General features: G+C 38.1%; 1 protein-coding gene across 9 annotated transcripts in view; it reads left to right on the top strand.

Moving 5' to 3' along the window:
* The window catches only part of NEDD4 (NEDD4 E3 ubiquitin protein ligase), a 113868-nt gene extending 96628 nt beyond the window's left edge, over positions 1 to 17240 (top strand). For all 9 annotated transcript variants that reach the window (XM_024567541.4, XM_045201641.3, XM_053928557.1 and 6 more), the window contains 15 exons: positions 814 to 894; positions 1149 to 1203; positions 1296 to 1354; positions 2431 to 2496; positions 4451 to 4680; positions 5428 to 5549; positions 5692 to 5762; positions 6891 to 6986; positions 7317 to 7390; positions 7668 to 7728; positions 10325 to 10384; positions 10470 to 10577; positions 11257 to 11353; positions 13646 to 13718; positions 14232 to 17240. In XM_024567541.4, coding sequence (XP_024423309.2) covers positions 814 to 894; positions 1149 to 1203; positions 1296 to 1354; positions 2431 to 2496; positions 4451 to 4680; positions 5428 to 5549; positions 5692 to 5762; positions 6891 to 6986; positions 7317 to 7390; positions 7668 to 7728; positions 10325 to 10384; positions 10470 to 10577; positions 11257 to 11353; positions 13646 to 13718; positions 14232 to 14334 — 1356 coding nt within the window. In that variant the 3' untranslated portion in view covers positions 14335 to 17240. The remainder of the gene's footprint in view (positions 1 to 813; positions 895 to 1148; positions 1204 to 1295; positions 1355 to 2430; positions 2497 to 4450; positions 4681 to 5427; positions 5550 to 5691; positions 5763 to 6890; positions 6987 to 7316; positions 7391 to 7667; positions 7729 to 10324; positions 10385 to 10469; positions 10578 to 11256; positions 11354 to 13645; positions 13719 to 14231) is intronic.
* The last annotated feature ends 445 nt before the right edge of the window (positions 17241 to 17685 follow it).

Below are 17685 nucleotides of genomic sequence, written 5' to 3'. Positions count from 1 at the left end.
AACTATAAATTAGCCCTGGCTGATGTGGCTCAGTAGATTGAGTGCCCACCTGTGAACCAAAGGGTCATGGGTTTGATTCCCAGTCAGGGCACATACCTGGGTTGCGGGCCACGTCCCCAGCTGGGGGCGTGGGAGAGGCAAGCACACATTGATGTTTCTCTCCCTGTCTTTTTCCCTCCCTTCTCCTATCTCTAAAAATAAATAAATAAAATCTTTTTTAAAAAAACCTATAAATTATTATACCTATATTATTACCCTACAACCATACGTAAGCAGGCATGACTTCTGCCACACCCTGTATTAAAATGATACATAGAAGTTAATCCAAACAAATTGAATTTTGTTATATTTTTCAATAGTTTGGTTGATTTCAATAACCTGTTTGAGCTTATCATCCTATCTTTCAAAAATATTAATAAATCAGTACCTTAACACATAGGTGCAGAAAAGCATGTTCAGGGCCTCAGAAGTAACATGCAGTCAAGTTTACTGCCCTACTCTCGCACCAGTTTTCATTCGGAGATGAGGTCTATGTAGTAACACAGCCTCTTAGGAGTGGGGCAGAGTACTCTGAATGGTTTCTGTGGAAGACATGATGACAGCACAGACCCAACTCTGAAATCTGAGAACCAAATGCTGTAGCCTCAGAATGATACATTGTATGTGGGGAAACTATTACTTTACAGATTAAGCAAAGGAAATAAGAGAATAGTTTAAATATCCATTGATATTAGAAAACATAGTAACAGATTGACTCTCGTGATCTTAAAACTTGTGTGTGTATTGTTTTCTTCATTTACTATGCCAAAAAAGGAAGATCCAAGACTGAAAATTCCAGCTCATCTGAGAGGAAAGACATCACTTGATCCTTCCAATGACCTGGGGCCTTTACCTGTAAGTTCACAGAGCTGCTATCAGTGTCATCTGGCTGTCTCAAACATTTTGTAGTTTGGAATACAGTAGTTCTGTAACAACTGGAAGTAACATTAAGTAAGTAATTAAATATTAAATAAGTAATATTAAAGTGTTGAAGCCTTTTACTAAGAATAAAATATGCAAATTAAAGTAAGCATATAACCAATGCTGTTCTTCTACCCCTACATCTAAAACTCGTTTCTAAAATAATTGAAGCACATTCTTTATTACAGCCAGGATGGGAAGAAAGAACTCACACAGATGGAAGAATCTTCTACATAAATCACAGTATGTGCATCGTGATTTTTCATTACATTATTTTCATAATACTGAGTTTTGTGCATAAGAATGACGAACATATTTTTTTTCTCTCTCTTCAGATATAAAAAGAACCCAATGGGAAGATCCTCGGTTGCAGAATGTAGCAATAACTGGACCAGTAAGTCTCTTTGTATTAGTATGCTCTGGTGGGATTGTTCTCTAACCTGTCTCTTCAAGGGTGAATGGTCAAGGGCATCACCCTACAGGCATTGAAAGGAAAGCACATTTGCAGTTCTCTCCTCTGTCACCACCCCCACTCCAGGTCTCAGTTATTAGAAAAAAGTATGTAAGGTCATTATCCTTATCCCACTTGATAGCTTTGAGAGGCTAGTGAGCCAGACAGTCAAAATGCACAGGCGTGGGCTGCTGTGCTCAGGCCCGGACTTGCTGTTGTCTGAAACAGGGCATGGTCTCGCCACAGCGGGTCAGAGAGGAGCCTGCAGTGTGGCAGGGGAGGACATGGACAGCACCCTGTCCACTCCAGGGTGGTATCGTGAACTTTTAGTAGAGATTATTGTATATGTAAGATATAAGATATACATATATATAGCACACTATATATGCGACACACTCATATTTAAGTATAAATATCGCCATGTGGATGTTTATTCGACTCTTGAGTCAGGTTAACTGAGAGGAAAAATCATTATCCTCTTTTATATAGCGACTTTTTCCACTTTTAGATTTTCAGATTTTAATTGTTTTTTAATTTATGAAAATAGGTAAAAATGAAGATATAGTTCTTTTAGATTACTCTTTAGTCTCCATGTTTAGTCTTTTAAAATAATGGATAAAAAAGGCAACTCCTCAAAGTTCAAGTGAAAAGTACATTTTTCAAATTGTTCCCTTAATGGAGAAATCACTTAGAAAGTCTCTTTAGAAATGGAAATTTTCATTTCTAATATTTCTCTACTTGGAAGAAATTTTCTCTTTCTGGCATGTTGCATTTCAAGAATATTGAATGATGAAAATTACAGCCATAGGAATTGCTGACTACAATTTTATCTTAAACAGAGAAATTAAAATTTTTTAAGTTTTATATTTGTGTTTCTTTAAATTAAACTTTTCTTTCCAAATGTCCTCTTTCAGTGCCTTTAACTTATGTTCATAAAATACCTAGAGGGGAACTTTTGAAATTCTTTCAAAATAAAATAACCTAAACCTTCTTTATTTTTCTTAAATTTTCAACTCAAGGCAGTGCCCTACTCCAGGGATTATAAAAGAAAGTATGAGTTCTTCCGAAGAAAGTTGAAGAAGCAGGTTAGTAATGCTTATAATGAGTTCTTAGGAGTGAATGTTCTATACACCAAAAGTAATGGGAAATGCTTTTTAAAATGGGTGGAGGGGATCAAAAAAAAGTAACAGAGAATTTGTTCTATATTTGTAACAATTTAAAATAGTTTCTTATAGGGAAAGGATGCTTATTTTTTGACTTATCATTAGAGACCACAATTATTTTATGTCTGTATTTTTCAAGATATCCTGTAATTTAGAAAAATAATATTAAATTTTTGCCTTTAAAAAGCAAACTTTCCTAATGGGGTTTGTGAGAATTTGGCTTTGTAGAATCTGAGGAGATTCAATTCCGTGTTTGGAAGTAAACTCATTACCTACCCATCTATTTCATCTCTGTTGGTGATGACCATTTTTTACAACACTTTTCTAGTTTGCTCATACTTTTCCCCTTTCCCTGCAGTTTAGGAATACTACCACTAGGTGGCTATATTGGGTTACACTTTCTTGTATTCTAAGCCAGAAGCCTGCTTTCCCAGATTTAAGATGGTGGGTCCGCTAACAAGATATTTTTTCCATTCCAAAATTTAACAAAAATGAAATCTAACAGTTGTTTAGTACAAATCTTTTATGTCCAAATAAAATCCTAAAATATTAGCAACTTTTTAAACTCATCTTCAGTAATAACTATATTAAAATTGCTCTGGAAATTTGTTTTCTACTTCTTAAAATTCTTTGTTGATTTATTTATAGGGGAAATATGTTCAGTTAATGAAAAGATGCTGGTGGAATAGAAGGACTAACTTCTCCATTTGTCACTCTTAACACTTGTAGACATGTTATGATACCTAATTGCTGATGCCTTCCAGACAGCGGGAGATACAGAACAAGGCCTTTACAAACAGGTCACAGAACACAAAAATCATAATGAAAGCAATAATATGTCACTGAGCTCTCACTACATAGCAGGCATTCTTCTTAGCAAGTTACATGTATTATTCATTTAATCTCTACAATAACTCTATAAAGAAGGGACTGTTATTTTTTTAATGAATAAAAGTACTTTTAATAATGCATGAGACAATCAAATCATAATGGGGTTTGAAAATCCATAGAATTAAATAATAATGGATATAGAATTCAGACAAAACACATTCATGGATATTCATAGCCTTATACTCTGCCCAAGAAAGGGTAACAGGAATGGGTTCAACATCAAATTTTAAATTAGAAAAAAAAAAAAACAGAATATACCTACAGCACTTAAAAGGGAATCTATAAAGTTAAAAAAGCAACAGTAAAAAAGAGGAATTTTAAAATTGTGAAATTAAAGCTGTTTTAAACTATTTTGTGTAGAATGATGGACATCTCAGAGGAAAAAATAGACAGTGAAAGCACAGGCAACTCGTACAAACGTAGGAGCACTAAACTGACATTCCCTTCAGCAATTGACGTATAAGAGGAAATCAAAACTACTATAAACTTTTGGATTTGAAAACTTATTTGAAATCATCAATGTAAACAAATTCCTAGAATAATATCACTTTCTAAAATTGGCCCAAGACATCAGCTAAACTTGGATATTTCTGGGAAAAGTTTTTTTTTCTTAATCATATTTTATTTTTCAGTTACAGTTGACACACAATATTATATTTGTTTCAGGTGTGCACTCCAGTGATTAGACACTGCATAGCTTACTAAGTGACCCTCCTGATGCCGTCACCCGAGCATTCTTACCACCATCAGTAGCTTCCTCAGATACAAAAATCACAAGGCGCTGTGATGACTTGATTAGCGAAAATGCATGAATTCTTTCATACCGTAGAGGAAATAGAGGCAATGTTCCTAGTCCTGTTTTTCCTGAAAAAGGGTCTTGGGCACAGGGTAGAATACAATTGAATTTCATCACTTTCATGAGAGAGAAATTTGCTGTCATGTTGAATTGATTTAAACCAGAAGTCTTTCTTCTCTGGGTCTTCAGAATGACATTCCAAACAAATTCGAAATGAAACTTCGCCGTGCAACTGTTCTCGAGGACTCTTACAGGAGAATTATGGGTGTCAAGAGAGCAGACTTCCTCAAGGCTCGGCTGTGGATTGAGTTTGATGGTGAAAAAGGATTGGATTACGGAGGAGTCGCCAGAGAATGGTTCTTCCTGATCTCAAAGGAGATGTTTAACCCTTATTATGGGTTGTTTGAATATTCTGCTACGTAAGCACCTTTCCACTGACTGTGTACAGAAAAAGAAATCACTATTTGGAAAGTAACAGAGTTGTATGATGCAAGGAAAATGCATGTTACAGTGTGCCAGAAAGAAGAGTGTAACTGATGTTGTCTCAAAAATAACTTTTTTTAATTGTGGTAAAATACACTTAATATAAAATTTACCACTTTAACCATTTTAAAGTGAGTGTACAGTTCAGTGGCATTACTTGTAAGTACTTTCACACTGCTGTGCCACCATCACTTCCATCCATTTCTAGAACTTTTTCATCACCCGAAACTGAAACTCTGTAGCCATTCAACACTGACTCCCCCAGGCCCTGGCAGCCAGCACTTCACTTTCTGTCTCTGTGAATTTGACACTTGCAGGTGCCTCACGGAAGTGCAGTCATGCAGTGTGATCTTTTCGTGACTGACTGACTTCATTAGTATAATGTCCTCAAGCTCTTCCTATTGTAGAAGGGGTCACATTTCTCTCCTTTCGAAGGCTGAATAATATCCCGTTGTGTGTACATACCACAGTCTGTTTCTCCCTTCATCTTTCGATGAACATTCAGGTTGTTTCTACCTTTTGACAGAAATCACTGTTTTTAAAACCATAAATCCAGTGGTCTAATACTGTTCTAAAAGAGGTAAACAACTCTAAAAAGAGGGAGATAACTTACAATTATTTGTCAAGTTAAAGTTTTTATTTGAAATATGAAGAGGAGCATTTAGATGTGGTTGTCTTTGCAGGGACAATTATACCCTACAGATAAATCCGAATTCCGGACTGTGTAATGAAGATCACCTCTCTTACTTCAAGTTTATTGGCCGGGTAGCCGGAATGGCAGTGTATCATGGCAAATTGTTGGATGGTTAGTATGCAGCTTAAAATGTTCTCATATATAATTATAGCTATTACATTATAATTATACATAATTATATGGTATAATTATAATGTGATTTGTCTGATTTCTTTCACTTGTAATTATTTTTAAAATATTTAATTTTTGCAAGGTTTTTTCATCCGCCCATTTTACAAGATGATGCTCCACAAACCAATAACACTTCATGATATGGAATCAGTGGTATGTCTTTTTCACTTATAATAGAGAGTATAATTTAACAGGCAACTAAATAGTTTAAAGAGTTAGCTTTTCATGATGAAGAAATTAATAGATTATAATGTTCCAAAATACAAATGATCATTTTCCCAACATTTTATCTTGAAAAATTTCCAAATGATAATAAAACAAAATAAAATTTACAATGGACATGTGTGCATCCACAACCCAAATTCCACAATTGGCTTTTTGTCTATGTGCCTAATTATCGCACACCCTTTCACCTGCCTACCCCTCCGGCCATCAGTCTCTTTTATTTTTCTGATGCAGTTCAAAGAAAGTTGCAGATATCAGTAAACTCCTCCCTAAATACTTCAATATGCTCAACAACATTTTAATGTGTTTCTCTCATCCATATTTGAATTGTGATCATTTATGCTGAATGGCCTATGTTTTCAAAATAGCCGTTCAAAGGCAAGGCCTTGAGATTAAGCCACGACAAAGAAACAGAAACATGTGGATTAAACCCCTGACCATAGCCCATGCTGAGCAGCTTCAAACACTGAGTCTGCACGTGGATTCCAAGACCTCTCCTTGGTACCACGTTTATTTTTTATCCCCCTTCTGTGACACAATATCAGGCTGAATAGTATAATGCTTTACAAATCGTAAGATTGCACAGTTACTTGAGTTGGTTAATTCAGGTTCTGTATTTGAGGATTTCCTTTAACTTGGGCCAGGTATAAATAAGTATAAGTATCAGCCTCCTCGCAGACACTTAAACACTTCACACAGTCCCATAGGCCATGTGAGAAAGGTGCTAGGTGTTCCTGAGTATCCATGGAAGTCCGATTTCTCTGAAATCTGCTTTAACTGGATAATAAAATTTGTACGTCCACTGCTGCCACATAGAAGTCAATTTCTAAATGTTTAAGCAGGTACCACTTTATTGATGTATGTATTTTTACCACCACCCTTGCTTAGTTGTCCATGTCTTTTTATAATACGTGTGTGTACATGGAAAAGATGTCCAACGACCTTTTCATCTTTGGTCCAGTTATTCATTCAGACTTCAGCATACTTCCTTTGCAGGTTCAGGTGTCTTCTTTTTACATGTGTACAAATGTTAAATATGTAACTTTTCCCATCTAGGATAGTGAATATTATAATTCACTAAGATGGATTCTTGAAAACGATCCAACAGAACTGGACCTCAGGTTTGTCATAGATGAAGAACTTTTTGGACAGGTTTGTAAACTTTGATTAATTAAAATGGTACATGAATTATGAAACAAATGTTATAACTAGTTTAGATGTTAAATAATGTATATACTCAAAACATATCTGTGCTCTATTTTTAAATTGACTTTCCAGTATCAAAAGCTGCCTCCCAGCAAGAATTTCTGCTTTCTTTGACATTTGACTCATTCCGTATTTATTTTAGTAAAACTAATATTTTAAGTTTTCTTAGCTTTTGAATGGGTTTAATTTAAAACACCAGGTTTCTACTATAACTATAATGTGTATACTTTATTTTTTCACTAAAATAACATATCAAGATATCATGCTTAATTTTAGACACATCAGCATGAGTTGAAAGTTGGTGGATCAGAAATAGTTGTCACCAATAAGAACAAAAAGGAATATATTTAGTAAGTATTTTACCATTTATAATAAATACTTTACTGGATATAATTTTGTACTTCTTTCCAGGAAGACTCTTTGTCCGTTCTCTCTTTTCCCCAGTAGCTAGAGTCTCAGCGTTCTTTCTCTTTAACAATGCCGTATTACCACTCACACTAAATATTTTACCTTGGGCTTAGCTAGTCTTTATTTTTTTTGTCTGTTTGTTTCTAACAAAAAATAAATATACCTTGAATTTTTTTTCTTGATTCATGTGAAAAAGACAGAATGTTTTGTTTCTTTTAGCCTTGTAATTCAGTGGCGATTTGTGAATCGCATCCAGAAGCAAATGGCTGCTTTTAAAGAGGTATGCGTCCTCTTTCGTTCGCTCTTCTGTTATTTCCAAGTACGATCCGTAAGTTTTCAGTATTGGGGCTTATCACAGCAGAGAAAATGGTGTATGTGACTTACTTTTTAGACCCAATTTATAGTTTTATGTTAACAAAATATTAAATGAGAAGATGTTCACTGTTAAAACTCAGTCATTGAAGAGGTCCATGCAATAAACCTCAACAGTACCCCTCACATGTATCACTGCCCCTTGCCCCTCCCGGGCCCACTCATTTCACCTGGAGTAAACTTAGTGGGCGAAGGAGCAAGAGTGCTACAGATACGAGTAGTGGAATAGACCATTTGTTTCTTTTCCTAAAGGGAATCACACTATATGTGTTGTTTGTGGCTTGTTTTCTTTACTCTTATCAAATATTTATTGGAGCCTTAGCTGCTGTGGCTCAGTGGATTGAGCCCCAGACTGTGAACCAACAGGTCGCTGGCTCGGTTCCAGGTTAGGGCACATGCCTGGGTTGCAGGCCAGGTTTGGGGGCATGTGAGAGGCCCCCATCAATGTTTCTATCCCTCTCTTTCTCCTTCCTTACCCTCGCAAATAAATAAGTAAATAAATAAAATATTTATTGGAGATCTTACCATGCCAAGATATACAGCTACCTTTGTTTTGTGGCTACATTTTATTCATGATATAAATTTACAAGTTATTTAGACTTCCCCCAACTGATGGACATTTAGGCTATTGTCAGGGTGTTCATTTTTAAAGCTAAATCAAAACCTTCTGTTAAATATTTATCACACACTTTTTCACTGACTGTGTGTCTGGTGCTATATCAGGCAAAAAGACATAGGTCCTGCTGTCAGGGAGCAAAGACTCTAAAATGTGAAGTGGACAGAGACGAGCCTAAAGTGTTAGGGCAGCACAGAAGAGTGGAAGAAACCAGAGCAGGGAGGGGGCGGAGGGCAGGGAGGAGAGGGATTGTTCAGCCACAGAAAAGTGGGAAATGTAGCTCTAAGCAGAGGGGCAGCACATGTAAAGTGTGGCAATGAGACGGATTGTGCACACGTTAGAGAATGTATAAGCAATTTCTACAGTAGAAGAGAGGATGCAAAAGGTAAAACTAAGCCTGGAGAGCTGGCCGAAAACCAGATTCTGAAGTCCAGTGAGGGGAAGGAAGGTGGCCTTTAAGGCTGTTCAACAATAAAACAGTTGGATTCAATTCATTTTAGATCATTCGAGAAGTGACATGTAGTAGATTAGAGGGGCAGGAAGGCTAGTTGGGAAAGAGCCTACAGTAATCCAGATGAAGACTGGATTAGGAACCAAGACAGTGGTGCTGGGGAGAGAGCCACGTGTGCATTTGAGTGGCATTCAGGAGGGGACATCCACAGCATAGGGTGATTTAAAGGATGGATGACTGGGGTGATGGTGTGGATTTGGAAATTGTCTCTGGATGTGCGGTGGAGCTGTGGACCTGGTAAGATGGAAAATTTGAAGGAACAGGAAGGTGAAAGTGAGTGGCCACACATGGACATCTGGGGACACCAACATTTAAAGGATGGACAGTGAAAAAGAAAACTTCAAAGGAAATTAGCATAAGCAGACAGAGACATACGAATAAAACCATCCACAGCAGACAAAGTTTCCAAAACAAAGGTGTTTTTAACACCATACTGCAGAAAAGTCTGATAAGATATGGATAAGATAAGATTTAGCTGCAAAGTTGCTTTCAACTTTTCTCCAGGACGGCTTCAGGGAAGCAGTGGCCTAGAAGTCAGATTGCGATGGGCTGAGGGACTGACAGGAGGCAGACAAGTAGATTTGGTAATATAGAACACTGTCAAGAACTCGCCTTTGTCCCCTCCCCACGCCCCTCTGGCTATTGTTAGATTGTTCTTAACTTCAATGTCTCTGGTTATATTTTGTTTGCTTTTTGCTTTTGTTGATTATGTTCCAGTTAAAGGTGAGATCATATGGTATTTGTCCCTCACTGCCTGGGATAGGGAGAAAAGGCAGACAACTGTAATTGAATAACAATAAAAATTTTTTTAAAAAAAGAGAGAGAACTCGGCTTTGAAGAGAAGGAGAAAGGAGTGTTTGCTGTTTGTTCTGTTTTTAAGGCAGGTGTGGCGGGAATGGATTTAAATGCATAAAGAGTGAGCTGGTAAAGAGGAGGTTCAGTGAGAGGAGCTGGAGGAAGCGGGTGGAGCGCACAGAGTGAGTGGTGCCCTTCTCCACTGCAGCGGGAAGGAGGCCACGATGATGTTGGTGCTGGTTGGTTTTGTACATGGGGCTGTGGAAGGTTGAGCAAATTCCATCCTGCCTAATTGCCTCTATTTTCTCTCTCAAATATTGGAATTATCTTCTGTAAAGAGGGGGTGACAGAAAGGAGGAGGAGGCTTGACGAGTACAGGGAAGCTTTAAAATTGCCACTTTGAGGAGTGAAGGAGAGAACAAACTAGGGTCACATCTATTTTCTTGCCAATACTGAAATCTCAGTTGAGTTGAGAGCCCATGGATGTGTAAAGGTAGGAATCTATGTGGATGTGGGATTTCTCCAGTAGCACCCAGGAGCTGACCCTGCTAACCAGGTTTTTAAATACATTCTGTCTTCTAGGGATTTTTTGAACTAATACCACAAGATCTCATCAAAATTTTTGATGAAAATGAACTAGAGGTAAGGAGTATTATTTTTATTTTAAAACAGAACTTTTTTACTCTATATTTTTCTTGTCTATAGTTTGACATTTCTCATTATGCAGCTTCTTATGTGTGGATTGGGAGATGTCGATGTGAACGACTGGAGAGAACACACAAAGTATAAAAATGGCTACAGCGTCAACCACCAAGTCATCCAGTGGTTTTGGAAGGTAATTGAAATCTTCTATTTCCATAAATTACTTTTGATAGATTCAATCATACGTAACTATACTAGTTAACTTCCTTCATAGGTAAGACAGAACGCAGCCCAGCAAAGACTATCTTTGCTGTGTACTGTATACATCTACCTTCTGGGTATGGCCCCAACCTCCAACCGCACTTAGAGAGAGGGAAGTAAGATGTTCGGGGTGGAGTAAACGGCAGTGACAGCTAACATAGGCTCTTAGTTTCTTCATAAAGTAGGGACTCTTAAGAGAACCTGTAACAACCTGCAGCATTTCTCTAGGACTCCTGCATGGCTCCTTTAACTGTGATTTTCAGTGTTATGGAGAAATAGGTAATTGAGCAACAATAAAAAAAGAGAAAAAAGAAATGTGTCTAATAATATCAATAAATATATTTTTTTAGAAACCCTGACTCACTCCTGAGAATAATTTTTGTCACTTTATTAGACTATAATCTCATTCTAAAGAGTACCAAGGAGCCTTGGAAATAAAGTTTTCCAGAACTTTGTAAACCACCCATAAACACAAATTTAACTAAAAGAAACATGCAAATTTCCTAAGTGATCATTGATGCTCGAAATAAATTCTGATAGCGTATTTTTCAGGATAGTTTTGTTACCTTTTTTGCAATGATATTCCTAAATGCTGTTTTTATCTTGTTCAGGCTGTTTTAATGATGGATTCAGAAAAAAGAATCAGGTTACTTCAGTTTGTCACTGGCACATCTCGGGTGCCTATGAATGGATTTGCGGAACTCTACGGTAAGGATTTCCACATCATTTAAAAACAGGGCAATGCCAGGTGTCTTCTTTGTGGCTGATTAGTCCTCAAGCCTCTATCATTTATACAGACATTTGGCTTAATAAAAAGGAAGCTTTTGAAAATGATATAATTAGAAACACTGAAGTAGACCAAAATGTACTTACACCTTCTAATCAGATGGCAAAGAAGGAAACTGGAAACATGAAATGACTTGAGTTACTTCCCATTCTTGAATTTTAAATGCCTCATTCCATTAGGGAGAAAACGTTGCACGTGGTGTGAGAGTCTAGGGCAGCGTGCAAAGTTCCACAGCATGTTAATAACTGGAGAGAAAAAACAAAGAGTAGCGTGGTAGGATACATATGGGGAAATACTGGACCCAACAAAGTTAAATAGATTTCTTTGGGACTTAAGAACCTTTACTAGTGTGGGGGGGTCTAAGCTGTATTTGATCATGGAGACCTTGTACCTGTGGGGGTGGCGGGTGGAGAACCCCATTAGGCTACTATTTCTCAGTCCCGTGGGGAATGGCAGGACTGGGGATAAGAATGCATATATCTCTTGCTATTCAGATAGTTACTATTAATTAAGTTTTCTATAAAGTGAAATTCTGCATATCCTATCTATTTTCTGACCTATTTATCTCATAACTCTAGAGGTGTGTTTTGCAAGAAAAAAAAAGTACTGTTTCTGATATAGGGCACAACTACTTGTCTCGTATCTGTTAACATAGTGTTTATTGGAATAATATTTACTTGCTTTTAAAGGTACCAAGAAGACCAAATCATTCAGAGAAAGTATGGCTAGGAGTGGAGCCCTACTCAGAGCAACAAAGAAGAATAGAATTGTTCTGGGAAGTAGAAGTCAGGGACTGCCTAGATAGTTTCTAAGTGACTTTTTCAGGCATAGAGAAAGCTGTTACTACCTGGTGGAATTGCCAGCCCCCTCTGTCTCCTCCTTGGCAAACTGGTCTCCTTGTTAAGCTTCATTTATATTTGTTTGCAGAACCTGTCAAGCAACTGCCACTTCACCTAGAATAACCACTCACAGTGAGAAGAATGAGAACAGGAGCTTTGCCACTAGCCAGTGTGCTCATTCCTTCTGCTTAGTTGGATTTCTTAGCATCTGTCTTTATGGTGGTTTCCCCTGACTCCCTCTTCCTGCCTCTTCTCCTAGGCTTCGGCCATTCCTTAGAGAAAATCACAGCAAACGACAAACACCCCTTTCTGTCTCTATCTCCACTTCCCTCTTCTGTGCACCCAGGCCCACAGCCACCCACTGATTTCACAAACTGTGAGACTTGGGAGCAATATCCCACACACAGAGCCAAAGTTATTAGCATTACAATATAAACTCAAATTCCTTTATATGTACAAAAGAAAAAACTGCTTCAAACATTAATATTACAATGCAATATTATGTAGCCAATTAAAACATGTTGTTTATATCGACTGACTTAGTGGGAGTTTTCCCAATGGATTGTTTAGGTGAATGAATCCGGAGGCAGGAAAATAGGGAAGACGTCACGTGACAGAAAACAAATAGTGGCAGAAGTACTGAAGTGTTAACTGTGAACGTAATTGTGTGATGTGTGAAAAGTAATGCTTTTTGAGAAAACAAGACACGGAGAAAATTACAGGAGGTTACACCTTGGGTTGTCAGCACTACTTACCTGGGTGGTTGGAGGACTTGAGAATTGGAGGAGAAAGAGCTCAATGAAAACACCGAAGGAAAAAAGAGTTTCTAGAAATGTCCATCATAAAAGAAAAGTGTGGCAGCTATGACGTGATCCCTTGCACACAGAAAATTCTGTGTAGATGCACACGCACAAAAGATTCACGATGGGGTGTTTGCTCAGATTCAATAGCGAAATCTGAAGTGGTTTTTCCATCATTATATTTTTCTCAATTGCTTTAATGTTTTGCAGTAAGATTTTATAATCAGAGAAATTAAAGCTACTTTCAGTGGAACACAAGCAAGACAGAAAGCGCTCATTTTCTCTAGGAAGGAGGTGTTCCTAGGAAGGAGGTGGTGGGCAGAAATGCAGGGCTAGGAGCAGCAGAAGCACTTGGGACGTCCCACCCCAGGGGCAGAGCGACTTGGTGGAAGGAGCCCTCATGGCTGGGCAATAAAGCCATCAAGCCCAGGACAGCCTCCATTTCTTTGGAGTTTAAAGAAACTAAATTAGTTCTCTGTATGTTTAAGTTCTACAGTAGAAAAAGTGAGTTGTGAAATGCCTAGGGTTTCCTGTAAAGAGTAAATAAAACCAAAGCAACTCTTCTTCCTTATAGGCTCAAACGGACCACAGTCTTTTACAGTTGAACAGTGGGGTACCCCTGAAAAGCTGCCAAGAGCCCATACATGGTAAGCAGTTTCTTACACCCTGAGAGAACAAGGTCTCAGAAAGCAAATCGCCTCTTGGTACAGAAGGCCTAGTCCCCTCTGTGCTTTGTTGGTGGCAGCTATGTAGGGCAGCGGGGAACGGAGGAGGAGGAGCAAGAGGCAGCAACACCAACCCAAGAATGGGTGTTACTTTACCAGGTAGGCCTGGGCTTGAAGTTCAGGAGAGGCTCAGCTCAACTGTTGACCATACGTTGCCTCCATCGCATGAATGATGGGCGATCCCAAGAAGGGCTAGGATGTTCCTTTTAGGGGTTTAAAATGACAGAGGAACCCAGACGTTTGGAGGTGGGACAGGAGGACCTCACCACGCAGTCACGGGGAGAGTGCATGCCTAGAATGCAACCCTGTATCTCCTCCGCCCCCGAGGATGAAACATCTTTTTGTGGGTCATCCCGAATGACCCCTCACTGTGCTCACCGTGGGGATACAGGCTTTGTCCGTGTAGGTCTTAACCAGTTCCTCTCTGTTTTTCAGCTTTAACCGCTTGGATCTGCCACCCTATGAGTCATTTGAAGAATTGTGGGATAAACTTCAGACGGCAATTGAGAACACTCAGGGCTTTGATGGGGTTGATTAGATTACAAACAACAATCTGTAGTGTTTTGCTGCCACTTGTTTTTATAAGCAAATTCTTGACTTAAAATTTTCCAGGGAAGTACTAACACTTAGCCATGGATTCTTCCCACCTATTGGAGAACATCATACAAAAGCAGTAGAAGCAATAGTGCGACAGCTTTACCAGTATTTCATCCACTTTAAAATAACGTGTTGCATTTACACAGTTGTTTCATTCTATCGTTAGAGTTCACACTCCAGGACCTGCGTCCTTTGTGCCCGAAATAGCGAGTTGTATCCTTAATATTTACCTCTTTTCCAGTGTTTGCCAGGCAGTCCTTTCTTAAACTACTGAAATTATAACTGTGAAATATTTGTGATAAGTGTCATGTGTGAAAAGCTTGATGCTTTCTGAAAAGGATCAGATTCTGAGATTTGGAAAAGGATACTTTAATATTGAGTAAACGACACTATATTTAGCGCTGCCCGCAGCTGTTTATTCCTTTGTAGACCTGCCTATGCACCTTACTGCCCAGAATTTTGGTAAAACCTTGGAAAGTGTGTTAGCTATACTTTTAGTCAACTGACTCACTGGCAAAAAAAAAAAAAAGTGTTTACTTCTTCATTTAAAAAGTATTTGGTTTCTGTTAGTATGTGGTTTTACTGAACAAACTGGTGTATGAGACACGGGAAGCAAATTCAGATTTGCAAAGGGTGAAAAACACGAATGCCGTCCTCTTGCCTGCGTGTCTTCATATCCTCATGGTTCATTGCTGTAGTCACCGCTCTCTCAGGTGGTAGTTTAGTTCAAAGAATTCCTTCCTCCAACATTAAACTAAAGCTCCACAAAGCAGTATTTCTAAGTATGCCTCGAAGAACTAAGTTAAATATATAGTACTTGCCTTTACTAGTCATTCTTTACACTTGCACAATTATGTAGTAACTATATGTTTACAGAGTTTATTATGTTTACACATTAAGCTAATTTCTGTAGTTGCCTTTTTATATTTTTAGTAGGTCACTTTAGTCGAAAAACCAAATAATTTGTTAAAAAATAACCAAAGAATAGTTATAATGCATAATTTGTATTAAATGTATTACCACATTTCTTATGCTTTTAAAAAATACTGTTTACTATGAAAATGATGATGTTTTACTATAACCCCAAAACTCTTTAGCACACTGCTACAGATAGAATTTTACTTTAATCAAATAGACGTACATGAAAACCATGTACAGGGATTCAACAAACATTTGTCGAATGTCTTGTGAGCACAGAGCACTGTGCTGGGCCCTGGGGTGAGAGTGGTCAGCTTCCCAAAATCGACCTTAGCCCTCCTCCTCAAGGAACTTGCAGGTGTGCACATGAGTTTTTAAACAATCCAAGTAGGGGTGAGCAGAATAAGGTGAAAGGGGAAGTGTTTCAGCGAACCTGTCAAAGAGCATGCTGAGACTGTATTTATATGTTTCATACCTATTTTGGAGGGAATGAATAGAAAATGCTCTTGCAAAAAGTTAAACCTGTTTCTCCATATGGTATCCTGGGGATTTAGGAATAATTGTAAATACTATATAAATGTTATGAACCCTCCTACATATGTGTATATATACTCTCAGAGCTATAAAAAGTGCTTCCGGCTGTTGGTTTCAGTTGGCGCGGTATAATATCATGGGTACCGGGCAGCACCTGGCGGACCTCGCATGTGACAGTAGCAACACCACTTTCCAGACAGCTTCGCTTAGGGGAAGTAGCTCACAACACGACACACCTTGTGTTTTTAGCGCTACTGTGCTAACCAGTGTTCGAGCAAGACCACCAGGTATAGTCCTAATTTTATCACTTACCTGCTGTTTGAACTGAAGCAACGTAGTCAGCCTCTCTTGGCTCCACTTTCATCATCTGTCAAATGAGAACCATCATGCCTACTCTCATTGTCGCCTAAGATTGTTGTTCCAGAGAGGTGTTTTGTAAAGTATCATACAGGCCGAATATGCTTTGTTCTGACCGTCAGATTTTGTCAAATCAGATGTGGACACTAACTGTACTCCCAAAGAGGAATCTCTTTAGTTAAAAATAAAATGCCTGCTAATAGGCAAGGAGGTAGGAACATCTCTGATACTGAATACATACACACATGTATGTCTGACTACACACATACGTATGTTTACCTAGACATGGCTCTTACCACCAGAATCCATTTTCTCCACATCGGCAAACTAATTAACATGGGCCAGTGCATTTTAGAATGTCCGTTTTATGTAGAACTGAATGTGAAAACTATCTTTGTTAAAACAGAATTTTATCACATGACTGTTTAAATATCACTTATGTAAAATACCATAGCAGATGTCAGAGCTTGAGAAAATATAAAGCTTGCTTTTCATCTGACTGATACTCATTTGGATGGTCCTGTGACTCAAATCAGGTTGTTAGTGAGACCAGACTCACTCCCTCCAGCCCCCAGCCACAGACCGCCATGCCCTCCGTCTCCCGGTTGGGGGCTGACCATCTGGAAGGAACCTGTATCATGCAACACAGCCCCTCATCCCAGACAGAAAAGTATCTCAAATGCATTCTATGGCTGGAGAGTAAGTAGGGTCATTTTCTTAAAGCAAGGACATCATATTTTTCTAGAAATTATAAGCACATAATTTTAGCCTATATTTTCTCTGTAATCAGTTTTAACAGATATAAAATTGTATTACAAATGCATTTCATCCTAACTCAAATTTAAATGGTATTTGTCCTCATTTTTTATTTGTAATGCTGAAATTATTCCATATAATTTTCAAGTTTAACCCAATTTGTTCTGATTCGAAGCCATTTGTCCTTGTTTTTAAAAATCCGATATGGTAAATATATTTCAAGATTTGTGTATCAAAATTTATTGAATATTTTAAAGTATAAAATCACTTATAAAATCTGGATGCCACAAATAAAGTTCTATTCTAATTTAAAACAAAAAAAAAGTAACTGTGATTCATTTGAAACAGAAATGTCTCCAAGCCAGTGTATGTGATATCTTCTGACCTAGTCCTTCGCAGCAACATATGGAATTCTCAAGACAATTCTGAATTTATTATTTTTAAGATTTTATTTATTTATTTTTAGAGAGAGGGGAAGGGAGGGAGAAGGAGAGGGAGAGAAACATCAATATGTGGTTGCCTCTCAAGTGCCCCCTACTCGGGACCTGGCCCACAACCTAGGCATGTGCCCTGACTGGGAATCAAATCAGTGACCCTTTTGTTCATAGGCCGGCATTCAGTCCGCCGAGCCACACCAGCCAGGGCCAATTCTGAATTTGTATCTGATGAACAATGCCATTATACATTAGACACTGTTAACTCTGGATAATCTCCATTTTACAGACAG

Source organism: Desmodus rotundus, chromosome 7 (assembly GCF_022682495.2).
Source record: "Desmodus rotundus isolate HL8 chromosome 7, HLdesRot8A.1, whole genome shotgun sequence".
In the NCBI taxonomy this organism is placed as follows: Eukaryota; Metazoa; Chordata; class Mammalia; order Chiroptera; family Phyllostomidae; genus Desmodus; species Desmodus rotundus.
Note: the sequence above shows the minus strand (reverse complement) of the source record. Positions and strands in the feature narration are given on the sequence as shown.